Source organism: Opisthocomus hoazin, chromosome 14 (assembly GCF_030867145.1).
Source record: "Opisthocomus hoazin isolate bOpiHoa1 chromosome 14, bOpiHoa1.hap1, whole genome shotgun sequence".
Taxonomy (NCBI): domain Eukaryota; kingdom Metazoa; phylum Chordata; class Aves; order Opisthocomiformes; family Opisthocomidae; genus Opisthocomus; species Opisthocomus hoazin.
The window spans coordinates 15,319,082-15,338,573 of NC_134427.1; the positions used below are offsets into that span (position 1 = coordinate 15,319,082).

Here is a 19,492-nt window from a genome sequence, read left to right on the forward strand (position 1 = left end):
GAAATAAGGTACAGTAGCATATAAGTGACTTTTTTTTTTTTTCCCAGTCTGTTCAATGTGCAGCCTACAATAGCTCTGCCAGTTAGATTTGAGTTAGAACCGGCCCCACAAGCTGCAAAGGCTCCTGAGCCTCCTTGCCGGGTCCGGAAATCCATTGTGGCGTCCTGATTAGCGCTGGTGAAATCGGAAACCTTTCTCAGGGCAGATAACAATCTCGCAAATGAAAATATAACCTGTTAATCCTGAATTTGAACAAGGATGGTTATGCAACTCCGGGCCAAATCCTGGATGCGTCCTATCCGTGCGCCTCGTGGTCGGAAAGGGTTTGCTGATCGGGAAGGGGGGGATTGCCGCCCCCTCTCCCCAAAGCACCCGTGCTTTGTGCCAGGTCCGTGGGCAGAGGCAGGAGCAGGGTGCTGGGGGTGGGGGGAGGCTCAGCACAGGAATTGGGGTTCACATACTGGGAGCAACCCCTCTGAAGCTCTTGGCTGAAGTAGCTTAAGACGGGGCCTCTGTTTAATGTTCCTCCCTATGCCAGTCGCCGCTGACAAAGGAGGGGTGGTCTGCTGGGGACATCCACGCTTTTGCAGTCTCGTTATAGTCCCTTTAATTATGGGTAAGAATAGGTTCTATTTTTTCCTATGTTAATAACAAGTTCCAGGGTATAAAGAACTCTGCAATTAAAACAATATGCCTAACGATTTACCATTTCACACCTATACAGTCTGCCGGAGCCTTGTCTATGCAAGGAATTTTTTCTTCTGCCCTGAATATTGTATAAGTGTTTTACAAAGAGCACAGGGATGCTCCAGTCATTAAGAAATGCCAGCCAAGGTACATTGTGGCACCAGGGAGCAGAGAACAAATAGCTATGCCTGTGCTGGGGCCGTAAAGAGCTCTCCTTTTGGACATGCAGCCATGGTTTGTTTGACTACTTCTGCATATTGACCTCTGTTTTTTTAAGAAAACGACAAACAATCAGGATTGCGTTATTGTAGGGCCCGTTAAGTCCTTCAGAGACTTTGCGGTGTCTGTTGGTGAGAACGGCACACGTGTGGCCATCGGGCTGTGAAACACCTCTGCCGCTCTGCTGCATTTGGCTGCGTGCGGGCAGAGGCTGCGTATCCCTTGCTTTGTGCATGTGGAGGAGCCAGTCGATATGTAAAAATACGTGGAAGTAGGCCTGGGGACTCCAATCGCATCGCCCAAGGAGATAGGGGCCGTGGGGAGAGGGGAATTCACCTCTGCTCTCAGCGGGGAGGCATGGCGCGCCGTCTCTCATTTCTGAGCCTGGCTGCGATGTGTTTGATGTGGAGCCTGCGAACGGAGTTGCTTAAATATACAAGCATGCCTAAAAATGTACAAATAAAAGCAGCGCTATTTTAAGACTCTGGAATCAGGGGTTATAAATAGCCCGGCTGGTGCGTTACTCCTGGCTGGGTGTGTCGGTCCTAAAACATCCCCACAACTGTCACTTCCCTTTGAAGCGGCTTGTTGGCTAACGACCGCGCCGTGGAGCCTCCTCTGCACTTCCCCGTTCTCTCGATAAGCACAGGTCAGTGGTAAGATGCTCTCCAGGCCGACGTGTCCGTCACCCCAGCCCTCGCTGTGCTGCCCTGGGTCTGCGAGCGCGCAAGCGGAGAGGTGGGTGCGCTGCGGGGCTGCGGTGGTGGGAGGCAGGGCTGGCGGGGCGAAGCGGAGCTCACCCTGCTGAGCACAGGCCGTGGAGCCAGGGATGCCAAACCCCGGACAAAAGGCAAAAGAGTTGCGCAGTTAAGCGCTGGTTCGGGACGTGTGAGAGGTGAGTTCAGCGCACCCCGTTGTCAGCCTCCCTCTGTGAGTGGTTGGGACCCACCTTCCTGCTGCCGTCATTTAGGCTTGTCCTGTGGCCAGTGGAGGAGAAGATCTCTAGAGGGTAATTTCACCTCACCCTGGTGTGCACCTCCGAGATGGGATGGATGGCCTGAGGGGGGAGAAGCCTGGACAGCAGGCTTAGGCTTGGCCCTTGTCTGCTGGAGGTACCTTGCTTCTCCATCTTTGGAAGCAGCAGCAGCTGTGGTGATCCGATATACGAAAGTCTGTGAGGTTGGAAGTCACACAGGCACCTTGAACAGCTGACTTCTGCCTCAGAAAGCATTTTCGTTTCTGTCTGTTCTCCCGTGCGGTGGCTGGAGAGAAGTGTCCTTGGTGGTGTTCCACCACCTCAGCACCGCGGGCGAGCGGCGGGGGGACAGGCTCTCCACTGGCAACTGCTTCCGACAGGAATTCTGGCCGACTCCTGCACCGAGTAATGATGTGTTTATTTGCAATATATGGAGCCAGGAGACGTCTCTGGGTGATAGGGATCTGGAGACTCGTAAACAAAAGAAGGCAAGGTTGGAACTCAAACTGTAAGAAGGCTTGTTTGGGTCTAAAGAAAACAACTATAAAACCAAATAATGACAGTGTTCAAAAAGGTCTGCAGTGGTGTATCTCAGGACAAAGGTGCAAATGTATCTGCCAAGCCCCCGCGCTGGTAGGGTGCCAAAATCTGGGTTATTCTTACAGGGAGCTCTAAGCAGCCTGTACCCAGATGGTGAAGAAAAGGGAGCTTGTTCACCACTCCTTCTTTTCATAACAGATAGAAATGGGCCAGGAATCTTTCCCCGTGTAGCTCAGTCTTCCCCAGGAAGGGGGGAGCTTATTTCATATTCTCTCAGTGGAGGAAAGCTTGCAAACAGGCTGTGTCTAGCATCTTTAAAAGAAGCAAAACCCCCTGATGTCTGAAGGTTTCCGAGAGTTCAGGCCCAATTCTTCCTCCATAGCCTGTCTGTAACACGGAGGAGCCGTGTCCTGACGTGATGCTCCCCTGGCGCAGAACAAGCCATGTGTATTTTATGGTGATAGAGAAGATGATTTCCATCAAGAAATGAATGGGAACGACAGCAGTGACAAATAAAGATCTTCTGGGTTCAAAACCGATAAGCTTCTCCATTTTCAAACCTGGATGTCTTGAACTAACCACCTAGAAGGAGTACTTTGACAGTCTGCTGACGGCAGTGGGCATCTGCTGACCGTCGGGGAGCTTCGGAGGGGTGGACTGGCCACGGATGTGAAAAGGTGCATTAAGCGCCAGGTCAAAAATTAAAGCCTGAGTCTGAAAGTGGAGTTGTTACTTTAGTCTGAGAACGGGGACTTGTCCTATTGCTCGCTGTGGTCAGAGCTGCTCCTGGAGGGCAACAGAAGGACTGATTTAATGCTCCGTGTCTTTTTTCTTTTACGCTGAACTCTTAATTACGCCTGCATTTCACTGCAGATTAGCAGGGAGCGTGGCGCAGAGCCCGAGACCCCTGGGGTGCAGCGAGTGCCCAGATACCCACTGCCCGGGCCCTGGGCTGTGTTTACAGACGAGATCTGTGCCTCTGCCAGGATGCACACGCATGCGGGTACACACGCACATACACACATACATGCACATGCACACCACACACTCTCCTATGGTACAAAGAACCTCAGTTTGCTTTTTACTCCTCCTCCCCACCCCCCTTTTCTATAATCATTGCAAAACAGGAACAAATGAGTGTGTCACTTTAAACCATGAAACCACTTAGTCCGTAAAGACAGATTTGGCGTCTTTGTGCTGGCAGTGACAGGGCAGCGCGGCGCTCCATAGTGATCCCACTGTTCTCCCTCTGCCCCGCACCCCGCTGCCGCTCCCCACCCCCGCCGAGGTTTGCTCCGTGTTTGCCTGCCTCTGTTTTTGTGGTTGGTAACCAGCAAAAGAATGGAATGGATTTAATGATTTGTTGGCTGCGGTGCCGGCATGATTAAGTCAATAAAGCTGCAAGTTGAAAACAGTGTAGTTACAGTATATGACTTTAACCTTGTTAATGCGTGTTTATGTCCTCCTGCCCACTGTATAGCTGTACGTTGCATAAAGAAGATCTGCCCAATCTTTAACCCATTAAATAATTCATAAAGTGAGAGCAGACATCAGCTACTTGCGGAGCGGATCAGTAACCACGGGGTCAGCAATAACTTTGGCTCCCTGGACCATATCCAGCATGTTTAAACTCTGGTGATGTCACCAGGCGAGCTTCTAACCTTAATCACTCGGATGGGAACAAAGGGAAGTTAACCGTTGACGTGCGGTGTCTCCGCGGAAGAACCGCTTGCCAGTGCTCCGCAACATCTCTGCCCCGCCGGGAACGTGGACTAGCTCCAGCCTCCTTGCTTCTTTTGTGTGCTTCCCTCTTTCCTTACGGCAAGAGTGTGATGGGCCAAGTGTGGGAAGGCACGTGTTTCCTAGGCTCCTGGTAGCTGAAGGGACAGAGGCACCAAACTTCCACAGAATTTCAGGGAAACGTTGGCTGATTTGAGCAAATGGTATTTGGAGGCACTTGGATGTGTTTTTTATCGTGATGAATTTGGAATGAAAAGGATCTCCTGCTGTGTAAATGAAAGACAAGGATCTACAATGGGGATGGAAGGGGGCAGAAGCCAGGGATGCAGGAGAGGATGTGGAGTGAAGCAGGAATGTTCTCACCACCGTTAAAAGCTCTCACAACAAAATGTCAAGCAGGACTTGCAGGAAAATCCTAGGATTCTCACCCGTAACTGCCTCAGCCAGCCTCTTCTTTTCGTACCAGTCAAAATGTAGGGCTGACTCCTAGCACGCAGCCCTCTTTGCTCAGCTCCCAGTTGGGCACTGAGGGATTCTCCAGGTGCGGTGATGTCCGTAGTTGTTGAAGCTGCTGCTTTTGCTGGCACATAAGGGTCGAGTCATGGGATCACGGGGCGTGTGGCCAGGACCTGCTGCGCTCCGCTGGTCTGTGTAGCCAGGCTGGAGGCCCTTGGGGACTGCGAGGAGTTGGTGTAGTTTAGTGCTGTTCTGAGATGCAACCAGCTGTGGCCGGACCCGCTGGAGAGATGCAGAGGGGAGGACACGACCAAATCTTGTATGCAGAGTGAACCAGCAGAAGCCCTTCCAGCTCTCGCTGATGGGTGGGCAGCGTGGACGCAGTTCTGCTGCAGGTCTTTGGGGCCGTGACCCGAGGGCGTGGGAGAGGCACAGTTTCAGGAGGCTGAAGACGGAACCCTCCACTGCCCCGGGAACTGACCCTCATTCTCCTGTTCAGGGAGAAACTTTTAATTTGTTTTGGGGGGAAACTGAGACAGAGGGAGAAATGAAGTGACTTGTCCGTAGTCACGTGAGGAAACTATGTATGACAGAACTGGAAACTGAACCTGGTCGCGTGAGCCCGAGTCCCTACAGTCAGCTTTTTTCCAGTGACTCAGGCATGAAACAAACTCACCATTGAAGATCACCTCCTTCAGAGGTGGCTTGGGAGTTCGCCTTTAACGATCCCATTTTCTACATCTGCTTCTGACAGACTGCATGGTCGCAGCCTCGCAAGCTAACCCTCCGCTGTGTGTCTGACGGGACGCTTGCTAGTGCGAGTAAACCCCTGGGAGGCTCGTGTGCCTGTCGGCACAGCATATGTCCGGGTGGGTCTGCGAACACCTCTGTGCTGTGCACGTCTTCAGGTCCAGGACTGCTGGGGCTGTTAAAGGCACCCAGGTAGAAACTCTCACCTGGTTATCTGTGAGCCAGATGGCTGCGTACAGCAGAGCATGTCTCAGAATCCACTACATCGGCCCAGCAGCGAGTTTCCAGGTGCCAGGAGATACGCACCCTGAGCTGGAGATTAGAGCCAGGACCTTCAGTCTGCTGTTGCCAGCATCTGCAGCCAGAGACCCTGGGGGAGACTGACCCCCAGAGCTAGTGCTGATGATTCTCAGTCACTTAGTTATTCCCTGTTGCTTTATGGGTGTGCTAATGAAGACGCTCAAATTAATCTACCCTGCTGCTTTTTTTTGTTTGTTTGTTTGATTTGGTTTGATTTTGCCATAACCCAGAACAGCAGTCTCTGCTTCAGAGAAGATGCTCCAGGATTTACGGCAAGTCAAATCTGATCCAAATAGAAATGCCATGTGCCAGTTTCTTTGTTTTTAGCTTGGAAGGTTGTGTGATGCTCCTGAAAATCTTTCCTTACCGGTCTATTGATTTCGATAAATGAACCCACATACACCGAGTGATGTTTTATTATTGCTCACCCACCATAGGGTGTATAGCAGCTGGTAATTTTTGTGCATTGACTGCATTTTTTTTTCTGCTTGATGGAAAACAGAGTCGCTCCAAGTGTATGCTAATACTGAATGGGGGGTCCCAACTTCTGACCCATAGCTAATACCGTGCAAGTCACAGGAAGCTACCAGGGATTCTTGAGCTGGAGTTCGAAATGCCTATGTTATCAGCAAATAAACACCATTAATTGCTTCTAATATGTCATGCAGTGGTTAAATGACAAGATCCTTATTAATATGCATGTATATGAGCCTTTTCAGTGTGTGTGAGGGGGAGTATGAAGTGATAAAATTATTTAAAATTAGTGGGGAATATTTACAGGAAGACATAAAGAACTGTCAGTTGAGGAAAGCAGCATTTTATGTTCTTGTCCCGGATGACCTTGCTCCAAGGACAAATCAGAGCTTGATGAAATGAAGCTGCAGATGGCTAGTGATCTCAACTCTGTAATAATGAAATGACACAAGAAAAAAATGAGACATCTACAGTTTGTAAATACAATCTGAATGGAAGGGGAGAAAAGGAATTTTTAAGGGGAGATTGAGTTGACTTGGTTACAGCAGTTCAGCTTCGGGTGTTTGAATAATAATTCCCATTTAAAAAAATAATGGAATCGCTCCTTGTTCCCCATGCTGAAGGTCACCTTAATACATTTTTCTTTTTTAACATGTCAATATCTTGGTTTTAAAAATCTGATCATGAGGACTACCTAGTCACAGCCTACTTTGTATCCATTATTTTAGCATGTTATTTACCACTGCATTTTGTTTTGTAAGTCGCGGTGGGCATTTATGGCACCTGATTGGGTAGACGATCTGATTACAACCATTTTAGGTGTTTGAATAGTTTCATCTGTTAGGAAAGAGTAAGATTGTGAGAGGTTTAATACTGAAAAAGTGATGTGATACTTTGTGCCAGAGCATGCTTTGGTTGTGTGCTCACAAGAGCAATCAGGAGTACATACTGCTGGGTTTTGCATGTGGGCAGGTTTTCATGCAAAGGGCTGCTCAGAAGCGGTTAGACGGCCAACTGCTATGGAAAGTTAATGAGACTTGGGCATCTGCCTCTGCAGATTGAACCTTTGCATGAAAAGGAAAAAGAAATTCATGGAAACACTAACTTGGGGAAATCAAGGGATTCACAAATCTCTGTGATCCAGACCACCTCACTAGAGTTCACAGAGCTTTTCAGAAACGGGTGTGTAGAGAACTGATTTCTCCCATTAGTTCAAGATTTCCTGACTTTCACTTTGGTAGAGTGAAATCTTCACTTTTTTTTTTTTTTTTTCCTGCTCTACCTAAGACATAAATTCACCAGCCAGTCATTGCATTTCTCTGTTAGCAGCTTCTGCCGGCTGTTGAGCTAACCTGGCTCCTTTGGAATCTCATCGACACCTCTGAGAGCATACCTTGACATAACACAAGCATTACTTGAGTCAAACCACTTTATAGATACAAGATGTTGTAGTTTGTCATCACAGCTCGCGCAACCTTGTAGAGACCAGCAGAAGGACTACCAGCTGAAATTGGGTGAGATAAATATAGTTTTAGATTATCTCATTGGATTTATAGGCAAGCTGCCCTCTATGGGAACGAGACCGTGGTGTCCAGGGTTGGAGAATCATGATAGCTCTACAAGCCAAATATAAATATTTTGTTCTGTGAAGAGAATTCAATTTTGAATCTTGACTATATGTTATATAGACAGGTACAAAACACCCCTCTCTGCATCTTTGGGTGTGTACACATAAGAACAATATCAGATACAGCTTATGTTTAAGTACGGTGGTACAAAAGCTGCTGGGGATGAGTTCAGCCTTAGAGCGTGGCTCTCAGCTAGAAGAGAAGCGTGTTAGCGCTGCGGGTACCACGGTCTCGTGGCTGTTGGGGTCTGGCAGAGCTTCCATGGGTCTCCAGTCCTGCCGAAAGGTTTGCCTTTTGCTCCGGATGGTGAAGCAAAGCTGGTCTCTGGGCTGCCTTCACTGGTGGCCAGGGAAGTCATCTGGGCCAAAGGATCTGTTTGCAGCGAGCTGCTGTTGCTGGTCTTGATCGTGCGTCCCAACACGCACGGCAGTCCCTGGGAGGCTGTGTGTCTGTGATGCACCCGTGCTCCCATCCGTGCTGTGCCGTGGGCTCTTGGCTGCTCCCAAAGCCGTTTGCCACATTCTTCCAAACATCGTGGTGCTGGTAACAGCATCACAGCTTGATTTCAACTTGCCCGCTAAAGGGTGCGTTTTCATCTGAGAGAAAAATCACTGTTGCAATAATTCACTCTGGATTTTCTGTCTTGCTGCTGCTCTGATCGCTGCTGCTCTTCAACGGCATGTTTTGATGGATGAAACCAGCTCTGAAAAGATTTGTAGAATCTTTGGACAAAAGCTTTAACTAATTTGATTGATTTTTATAAGAGGGGAAGTGGACTCAGTTTCCATCTTACTAAAATTCTGGGTGCATTTTTAAAAGCACTTTGGATACTTTGATGGGATTTTGTTTTGTTTTGAAGAGCATGCCGTGTAAGAGCAGCTGTAGGGAAAGAAGTGTTTCATCTGCCTCGCTTGAAGGGAGGGGATCCTGATACAGTTGCTACCCAGGTGTGGTCATCTTGTCATCGCTCCTAGCAAAGGAGGAGGACTACCCTGGAAGGCAGCTGTGCATGCTCATGGAATCATAGAATCATTTAGGTTGGAAAAGACCCTTAAGACCATTAAGTTCAAGCATAAACCATAAGCCTTGCTTAAAGTGCAAGCCCAATTACTTAAACCTTACAGTTTCATCCAGGGAGGGAAAATGCATTGCTGTTTGAAAAGAAAGAAAAACTTAAAAGAACTTTTTTGTTAAAAAGCTACAAAACTGTATACCCATGGATCACTTACAGTCTTCAAACAAAGCCTTTTCCTGACAGCCCCCAAGATAAGCTTAGGAACTTGAGTCTGGTAGTATTTCACATGCTTTTATATCAAGTAAATGGGTGAAAGATGGGTGAAAAAAAATCCACTGAGCTGCACAGTTTGTTTTATCAACGTTCATACATTGTGTTAAAACAAACAAGCAAACAAGCAAAAAGCTTTGGAGTGTTTCTGAACTGAAAGGCTGTTTTATCTTGAAGAGCATCTCTGAATTGCGAGCAGAATAGAGGAGAGAAGAAAGACAGAAAACTTCCGGAGAGCAAATGGAGAGTTTTGTTAAAAGGCGAGAAGCAGAGGCGAGCAGCATACGGAAGCCCCGACTTCTGCGTGAAGCAAATGATGGTGGCATCTCACAGACATCCCACTCTTGAGTGGGCTGACACAATCATTCTGCCAAACCATGACCCTGGGTTTTGTTTGCTTTGTTTGTATGCACTGGCCAAACAGATTCACCATCTTAGTATCTACTTGGATTCACAGCTGGGGAGGCAGTGAGCCTCCACTGTGAAGGTGGCATCAAGGTTTTCCATGGGCCGCCCAAGGTTACGAGACACTGGGAGTCTACGTGGCTTCTCTGGACATCTAAACGTGAAACTCTTACAACCGTGAAATTCTGTGGGTGAGGCAGCTATGACACTATTAGTGTTTTGATTGCTTAGTTTGTAGTATTTGTAGAGTTGTTGTGCCTAGGAGTCTTGTGCCTAGGAGTCTTGGTCCTGGACTTCAGAGTGGAGTGCCGCCCAGGCCTGAAAGCCCACCAAGGAGATGCAGCGCACCGGCTAGGCAGAAGACGATGCACCGGCAGGCAGGCGGGAGCAGGGGGGAAACGCAGAGGCATCACTCTGAAACCAGTATTTGCATTTCCTCAGCGGAGTACAGAGCTCTCCATACGTAACAGATGTTCTTAAAATACAGAACAAAACTCGGTTAATGAAACTTCACCCCACCCCTGGAGCGTAACTGTCCCTGCCGTGAATACGGATCCACCCAGGGTCCCTGGCCGAGCAGCCGCGGCCCCGGAGTGGGTCGGAAGCACCAGCGCCGGTCAAGTCCTGTAGCCGTGTTTTTCCTCTCTGGTTTGTTGGTTTTTTTCTTTTATTTTTCCTGTGTGATGTCTCGATAAATACTCCAAGCTATCTTTGGTTACAAAAAAAACCTGGTGGCAAAAGCAGTTTGTCCCTTTCTCGTATTGACAGCGAACACCTACCCTGAGCGAACCGTTTCTTTTGGTCTTTTCTGCTGAGGTGCTGTGCCTCATCTCAACAACCCTGCTGGTTTAAGGTCTGTAATTACTGGGTTCAGCTGGATGCCCCGCTGCAAGTGGAGGGAATATTTCTAAATCAGCAGTGTCTTTTGAAATGGAATAAACTTTTTAAATGCCGGTACTATGTGCAGATTAGACACGTTTGCGTCCTTCTACTTCTGCGAACGCTTTCAGTTAGGAAGTGCAGTTCTTCCCCAGCTCTGCAAATATCTACTGAAATTTGCAGAGCTGCCGGTCTCTCTCTCAGTAACCTTGCCGTGACCTGGTTATCTGTTAGAACCACCAAGAATTCGGTCTTTAATTAGTCCATCTGTTAACTATTGAAATTCATGGCTTAGTTTTATTGTCTGGGTCTGTAACATAATGCTGAATGGTCTCACCTGGCAGCTTATTTCTTATAAAGCAAATGTGCCTTTCCAAGAGCCATTTTGGTGCAGATAACTGTCTTTTCAGCACTGGACAAATGACTCTGTCTAGCAGCCTGCAGTCCCCTTCATGCCCTCACTGAAATAAATTGTACGTCTCCAATAGCTCTGGGCTTAAGTCAATACAATTTAACATGTACGTTTCTTTGTTAGATTCTTTGGAGTTACACCGTGAGAGCAGATGGGAAAGTTTAATAATGATAAATGAGTTTAGTGTTTTCACGTAGTCCTAAAAAACAATGAATGCTCTTTATTAAAGATTAGAGGGATTTTTACATATTTGCCAAAGAGCGATTAAAGCTCTAGCTTGAATCCTCAGAAAGTCTTGCTTTTAAATTCTTTTTGGACTGTTTGTTAATGAGGATTCAGAGGAATTAGAGGCCATAAATTTCTCCATTCTCGCTTAAGTGAAGCCACAAAGTGATTACTGGATATATAACTAAGTGCTGAGGACTGGAGTTTATCAGCCGCGTTCACAGAGAACAATTCATCTCCACGCTTATTTGCTGCCGTTGTGCGTCTCATGTGTGATCAGATGCCGGGGCCGGGCAGGTCGAGCCCGTCAGTGGATCTTTAGAAGGCTGCAGATTCAGAAATACACGTGGCAGGTCTCGCTGGGGCTGTTCGCACGGTTTGCGTGAAGCCTGTGCCCGAGTGGTCTGTTGGACCAGAGCCGTGCCCAGGACGGTTGGACGCAGCGATCTGCAGATGCGTTTGCCCAGGCTGAACAGCCTGACGTCGTGCACCGGCCGGGCGGCTGGAGGGACTGGTCGCACTGGGCTGGGCAGTGGCTGTTACAGCTACAGTCAGGGGCTGGCTGCGGACACAAGCAGTACGCGTTCCTGCAAACCTGGAACCTGATTCCTTCCTCCTTGCTCTCAAAACTAGTGGGTGAGGTGCTAACTCAAAACCACGAAGCTAGCCCCAGTGCCTTTCTGAACAGCAACTGCCGCATGGAAAGCCCGGGGAGCACGGCGGGAGCTCCGGACCTGCTGTGCGACAGTTTGCCTAGCAACAGAAGCACATGCTCTCAAACACATGCTCTCCAGTTCCAGGCGTGCCGTTTGGTTAGGGATTCTGCCCGTTTGATGCTTTAATATGAGTTTTTGGAGGGAAAAATAGCAAAAAACCTGATACCTACATGCAAACGCATTTTTTTTCTGAAGTTGCAGAACTAGAATCGCCTGTAGCCGCCTGTATCCTCCAGTGCAGCTTGCGGCTGGCTCAGCCGCACGACCCTGTGGGTGTGAACACCCGCTTCCAGCGTTCCCCACTTCCACGTTAGAATCCTCCTCTCTTTGCTGTCTTCCTGGATTTTAAAATGGGATAGTCCAAACTACAGACGAGTTAAGATTATGGCTTGTTTGGCTTGGCCTTACTGTGGGAAGGAAAGTGATTTTTCTTGGGAACTGATGAAAAGGAAAAATGTTTAAAGTTCATTAACCTTTGGTACAGATAGCAGTGTCCTTTAGACTACAACAGAGCTATTCTTAGTCATGACGTTTAAATGATTTTTTATTGTAAGGGAATACAGTAGTTCCCACTAGTGGCGAAAAGAGAGAACCTTTTTCCTTTTTCTTTTTTTTTTTTGGCTTAACCTAAATGTGAACTGTAGAAGGCAAGATTTGTAGTTCGTTCCTTGTCTTCCCATCTATGCTATTTTGTCCTAATTTCCCCAAAAGCAAAACTTGTATCTATAGATTGTTTCTTTACTGGCTAATTTAGTGTTATACAACTTTGCTCCGAAAAATTCCGCAACCCATTCTGTGTATTTGCAAATGAACTTCCCTGATTGTCGTTATTGCTATAGGGTGCCTGCAGAAAGCCCCATATAATTAAGCTGTTGTACTGCCACAGCACAAGAGCTGCAAATTAGCAATGTGATTTACACTTCTTTACCATTAATAACATGGAAAAATCAACATTATTTTCTTGATGATGCTTAGGAGAAATTAGAATGAGGTGGACATGATTAGGAAAAGCGACTTTAATGTTATGACTTGTTAATGAAATAGCCCTGAGCTAGACATCAGAATGATTCTCCTTGCACTAAACTCATTTGCTTCAGTAAGCACAGACCCTCTGCACGCAACAAGACAAGTTTGGAGGAAATTGGATAGATGGCAGGGATTTTGGTGGTATGAACATTTCAGTGTCTTTCATGTGCAGAGTACACAAACTGAATCCCTGCACTTTCAAATATTCCCCTAGAGGCAATCTGCATTATTCAAAGCTTAAATGTGGCTGCAGAATCCTGTCTGACATGAAAGCAAAGTGCTAGCTTGACATGAACTTTCATATTTACATCTGTAGTAAACCATATTTACTTTTTCCTCCCCTCCCTCTTTTTCTGTGGGAGAAAGGGAGTAAAATGAGTAGGAGGGAAGGGGGAGGAGCAGAGATGTTCAGCAGAATTGTAAGCAAAGCGCCAGTAATAAAGTCTAGTCTTATGAGACTGCCCATGAATAGGAATGATAATGAGAGCGGTGATGAGCTGCAGGTTTGTGTCTTTTAGTAAATTATCTCGCAGGCATTTACATTTCGTAAATTGTGCTTTTCCATAATAGACCAAAGTGCTACAACAAAAGGAGGCACCATAAAAATGAGCAATTTCAGTGACCTTCTTGGTAATCGCTCTTACGAAGACCATCTTGGAAGGTGTTGGGTGATTCCTCACGGTGAAGCTGCTGTGGAAAGGCTCCCCAGGCCCGAGAAGCTTGCCTGGTGACAAATGCCTTCCAAGGCTTTCTTCTGGCCACTCTGAAACATGGCTCGTATCCTGTTTTCTCCATCTGAGCATGCTTCTAATTGTCAGATATCAAAAGGCAACAACCGTTTTCTTCTTGCTTATCTCCTGATAACATTGATTCTCAAACAAAGGATGTGGGCTTCCATTCTGAAAACAAAGGAAGCATGGCCCAGCTAAGGATGCTGGATATAATATACATACGTCTCCCTGCCAATAATAACAAAACAGCATAAATAATGTAGAAGCTGTATGTGAAAATGGAGAACGGGGAATATGTGGGTACTGCCGTTCCTGAGTACGGCACTTACAGACTCTTGTCCTCAGTGAGGCCTTGACTTCTTCACTCGTTTTTCTCTTCTATTTCCTTGACTACCTGCCAGCTCCTAAGACGTTTAGACTTCAGTTATTTTTTTTAATTCTTTTTTCCTTTTGGGTTGTGTGTTCGTGGTGTTCTTGTGATTCTTTTTTTCTCTTCTCCCTGCAAGGCTCTTTGGAGGCAAGTCCTCAGCTAGTGAAAGTCAGCTCCGTTCTTTCACTGAGGACTTACGGCGAGGCCGGTTTGCACCAGCCAGGAATCAGGCCCCGCTGCATTACAGATTTATGCCCAGCCATGACCCAACCCTGTGTTTTTGCATGTTCTCCTCTCCTTTCATGGTTAGCTCTCCTTGTTTGTCCGATGATGGAACCCACAAGTACCACTTCAGTCCCAGGCCCAGGTCTTCCCTATCTTTCCATATCCCTGGTCTCATGGCACCTTTTCCCCTCTTCTGCCTTTAGTTTGCTGTTTTCTTTCGCTGTAGGCCTCTCATTTATATCCAGTTGCCAAATCCTACCCTGATGCAACTTTTCTTTCCTTCTGTCTTTCAGTGTAACAGTTGGGGAACTGGTGGGAAATGCGACGCTTTACTCACATCCCTTCTGCCAGCCAGGCAGCCGTGTGACTCCAGTAGTGGCAGTGAATCAGTCCCGTAGCCTTGGGCTAGTCACAAAGAATTCTGGATTAACCTTTTGCTTCTCTCACTTCTTCTTGTGCTGGTCCTCAGAAATCAGAGCAGTCCCCTGCCCCTCGCTGTCCTGAATCCATGGGGTGCTTTGGCCTTGGGACAGCCAAAGACCAGAGAGAGGACATCAGCAGAGAGGATGAGGGCTTCTGTTGTTGCCTCCCTGATGAGATTAATTTTCTTTTTTTGTCTTTCTTGGCAGGATCAAAATGCTGGAATTGTTGCCAGACTTCAGGAGCCGGGCTCCATCCCAAGCGGAGGCTCTGTGCTGGCACCAGCCACGGTGAATGGGTACACGATGAGGAACCATTTACTGAAGCAGCAGATAATGAAACGACAGCTGATGCAGGTACGGTGCCGAGCGCCTGTGTGGGCTCCTGTGCCGTCCACTCACTGGGAAGGACAGGACTAACTGGAAGGGGGAAATCACCGGTCAGCAAACACTAGGGAGTGACCCTGGAATTGCTGGGTTGAGTCAGACTAGGGCTGTGCTGAGTCCAGGATGTCATGCCAGAGAAAGGCCAGGGCCAAGCGCTGCGCAGCAGGTCCGAGTGCAGATCTGCCCACTCGTATGCAGTCACCTCCGTATCGCTGCCGTCACCCTTGGTCAGCCACAGATCTGGGAGGGGAGATGCAGAGAAGGGAGGCTTGGAGAGTGAGTCAGCCCCAGGAGAGATGTTCTCCGTGCTTGCCTTTCTCTCTGGTTCCCTGGAGATTTACCAGAGCAGATGTCAGACTGCAGTTTGTCCAGGACTTTTCCGGTCTCTCTAGCAACAGAAGTCCCTGTACGAGGTTAGTAACATGCTGTGTGAAGGAGCAGGGATGGGGGAATCCCACAGAGAAGTTGGGTGAGGCAGCATGGAACGTGTGCATCTCACTTTCCGAGTGTGCTGCTGGGTTTGGGTCAAGGAGGCTCATTTCTGTGGGTGGGAAATGAGATGAGAAGTAGCTCAGGAAAAGCCTCAGCTGAGTACTGTCCTGCTCATTGATCAAACTCCCTTTCAAAACCAACTGTGCCTCCTTGTCATCGGTTGGCTTCAAGCTTATCTGTGCTGCTCCAATACAGCAGGAGCTCAGCCAGGCCTCAGCTTCCACCGCCCATGAGAGTTCCCCGGCTCACAGCTGCTGTCCACAGCAGGGACGCGAGTGCGGTGGCGGGTTCTGGGGTTAAACGGTGAGAGACGCAGATCGGGTCACTTGGAGAAAGCCAGCGATGCCTTGGTGAGGGAGCACCGGCTGAGGATCCCTGGCTCCCTGTGGCTCACTGCTATGTTCTGGCTAGAAGTAGCAACCAGCACAAAAGGTGATGGTCCACACGAGCAGAGCCATCCTGCAGACAGGGTGATGGCCACCAGCAGAGAACACATCCAGATGGTCAGCAGGAGAGGCACTGGGAGACGCTGGGATTCCTGTGGCCGCGGGCTGTGCTGCGCTTCACGCGTGAGCTGGTGAACACGAGGGTCCCCATGCCCACCCAGCTCCCCTCGGGCTGCGCTGCCCAGTGCCAGGCCGTTGTCAGGACACCTTTGCAAGAAGGGGCGTGGGAGCAATTAAGATCCGGTCTGAAACGAACTGTCTGGGCTGAGTCTCGCCAGAAGTGTGTGTGTGTGTGTTTACCGGAGAGGTTGTTAATGAGGACAGTGGCTACACTTCAAGTGTCTGCCGCTGCTCTTGTTTGTCAGGAGACTGCAACTTGACGACTATGCCACTTGTTTTCCAGGAAAAGCAGAGACAAAACATGCTGGGAGTAACCTCTGAGCAGAGGAGTTTGTTTGCAGCTCAGCAGATAAATCAGTTTCAAGGTAAGGAGGGAAACGGCGTGCTGTGAACAGCCTCGAGGGGCCAGGACCTGGGGTCTGGTTAAATACAGGGCGCTTCATGATTCTCTGCCCTGAAATAAAAGTGTTTCACGTTCTACCACATATCATGAGATTCGGCTGTTTCCTTACCACTCCGTAATAACCCCCTTACAAGGAACACAGAGGAGCAGCCCGGGGAATGAAGGGAAAGGCGGAGCAGCAGCCTTCTAAGGCTCTGCCATGTTTCCCGGGTGAACGTGCGCTCACCGGCTAACGTGTCTCTTTGTACGCAGCCGTGCCGCAGCCCATTCCCGCCGACTGCAGCCAGGTGATGCCGGCTCCTCCGCCCAACCACCGCATGCTGCCGTCCAACCCCGCCATGCTCCAGAGCAGCTTGGGCGCCGGCATGGCCCCAGCCACCGCCAGCCAGAGCAGCGGGACGATGGTGATGATTCCACACAACCCTGGCAAGCAGCAGGGGATTTTTCCGCCTAATTCTGACTTTAACATCCCGCTGCGGCCGAGCCAGAACTCACTGGGCATGAACTCGGGGTGCCAAACAGTACACAGCCACTCTGCTGCGCGGCCGGGAATGCCGATGGCGGGCTTCAGCGCGGGCTCGCTAGCGAATCACTCCGCAACTCAGCAACAGTTGAGGCAGCCGAGTATACCAAGAGTCCCTAATGTCTACCCCAACTCCTCCACCCAGATGTGGACACCAACCGCTGTGCCAAGACTGCCAAATCAAAGCCAAGTGGATGCCAGCATGCAGCAGTTCTCCGGTAACGCTCTCTTCTCCAAGCAGAACGCGCGGCCGAGCGTGCCAGGGCAGCAGTTCTCCCAGCAGGCTGTCGTGCCCCCTAACCAGATCGCTCCCGGCGTCCAGGTCCGGCAGATGCAGAAACTGAGCGTGGGGCAGTCTGGCCAGGGCTTGAGCTCAGTGAGTAATCAGAACTTGAGACACAATTTAGCCCGAGGACCGCTGCCAGCTATGAGCGTTATGAAATCAATGCCACAAGGAGTGTCTGGTTTTAACCAGCTCAACCCTGCCTCGGGCATGGGGCCGCCAAGCTACCCGTCCCCGGGCCAGCCGCCCGACGCCTTCAGCAGGATGGGCACCGTGGCCGAGCTGCCGCAGTACGACTTCGTGTCCCAGCACGGCAGCTCGATCGCGCCCGCGAACTGCAGTGACGCCGACTTCCTCGACTCCCTCATGAAGAGCAGCGGCAGCAACGACGAAGAGTGGTTGAACAATCTGACCATGATAGATGACATTTTGGGACAGCACGCGCAAAGCTCTGGACACGTTTAGCTCGGGGAGGAGCAGTCTCGTTGTAGATAACAGACGTGTGACTTTCGAACGTAACGGACAGCCCGTGAAAGCCGCCGCCTCTTTCCATACGGAATGAATAGACTCAGCCAGTTCTTTGCCTGCATCAAAGTTTAATATTGGCAGTTTTTCAGACGACTGTATATATTTGAATATTTTGTAAATTATGTTTTCCTAAACCGTAAATGTAGAAGTATTTATACTTCTTTGCTGGACTGTTTGTAAATAAATCTATAGCATAACTTTTGGTTTTATTATAGGGCTTTCATTATACCTTGTTATAAAGATGCAAATAATATTGTTAGTTTCAGTAATACTGTGTATTACAGCATAAAATACTTATGTTTTTGACATAACTTAACACATGAACTAGGGGTGTCATTGCAGCCAGACTAAGCAGAAATCAAATGTTGCATCTGTTCTCTCATATCAAGAGGAAAGATTGAAAAGTTGCATTAAAAAACCAAATGAGAGCCACAAAAGGCACTGCCGATTCCCTCGCAGCTCAGTCTTGCAGCCCGATTCCGGTGTGCGCGTCCCAGCCGGGCCACCGGCGCGTCCAGGGATCGGCCCGCAGAGGTCCGCCTGCCAGATCCCGGCCACGTTCTCGGCTCGAGACGCTCCAGGAGGCCGATGCGAGGCTGCCGACGCACGGTCTGCTGCCCGGCAGCGAGTGCGTGCTGGGGAGGGCGCGGCAGCTGAAGCGGGTGACACCGGAGTCGGGGCGCGGGGCGACGCTGCCCGGCCACCCCGGCGACGGCCCCATCAGCCGAAGGCAGCTCTGGTCTGCGCACCTCTGCTGTGTACATCGGTCGTGTACAGGTGATTTATTCCTGGTTTTAAGGCTTTTCATAATTTCTGTTTTAATGTGAGACTTTTTTCAGGGGAAAAGTCTATAAACATTAATAGTTAATTTTTGATGTTTTTCTGTCGGCTACTATTGTCCTATGTATATTTAAGAGTCTGTTTATAAAAGATTCACTGTACTGTAAACTTCTTAAAATGTTCATACTTTGTGTAATCATATTTTAATAGTCACGTCATACTTCACAATACATTTGTAATATAACGTCAGCTTCAAGCACAGAATGTTTTTTTCTTCATACCATAATAAACTGCCAGGGGAAAATTGCATATACTTTATGTGCTCATTTCTCAGCTACAACGTTTTGTACCTGCAGATATTTGAATTAATTTGATTTGTCTGGGATGCTACAACGTCAGTCTAATGACACGTACAGATGTGTGTGCTGTTAGGAGAAGACATGGGCTAGACAAAGAACCGAGGCAGGCTTTGATTTTATTCTAAGGTGGGGTTTCTTAGGCCCGCTCTCCTTTTCCACGGTGATTATAGGTGAATGTGAAATTAAGCCCTGTTGGGTTTTTTGTCAATATAGCACCATGTGTACTTAAGTGACAGTTCTTGTTTCTGAATGCCCGTATCAGCTGGCCCATCAGAAAGTAACACCGTGCCCAGCGTGAGCTGGTGGGGAGGACCGGGGGCTCGCTCAGGGGTACGGCACGTCACCCCTTCGGCACGGGCATCGTCCGATGGGAGAGCCGGTGCCTTTGTCCTGGGCATGCGGTGGGCACGGCCAGCCTGCAGAGATCTCCTGGGGACAATCTCCCTCAAGTTGGGCCCTGCTGGAGCGAGGGGTTTGGCAAGGCTGTCCCCACCTTGGAGCGGGTCCTTCCAGAAGCCTTTTCTCCAGAGCCGGGTGGCAGAAACCAGCTCCCGAAGCCACAAATGAGAGGGGACAGCCAGGGTTTAAAGCAGTCGGGTACAAGCTCCGAGGGGAATGACCTCCAACCAGCCTGATCTCAAGAACTGCGTGAAGCCAGGGCGAGGAGGACAGAAGGCGGTTTTTCCAGCAGCCAGCCCCACCAGACAA

The 19,492-nt window shown here is 49.0% G+C and overlaps 1 protein-coding gene across 2 annotated transcripts in view; it reads left to right on the forward strand.

The window, feature by feature from the left end:
- The window catches only part of MAMLD1 (mastermind like domain containing 1), an 85,885-nt gene extending 67,165 nt beyond the window's left edge, over positions 1–18,720 (forward strand). For both annotated transcript variants that reach the window (XM_075435353.1, XM_075435354.1), the window contains exons 3-5: positions 14,674–14,820; positions 16,192–16,273; positions 16,564–18,720. In XM_075435353.1, the coding sequence (XP_075291468.1) occupies positions 14,674–14,820; positions 16,192–16,273; positions 16,564–17,582 (1,248 nt within the window). In that variant the 3' untranslated portion in view covers positions 17,583–18,720. The remainder of the gene's footprint in view (positions 1–14,673; positions 14,821–16,191; positions 16,274–16,563) is intronic.
- Positions 18,721–19,492: the final 772 nt, after the last annotated feature.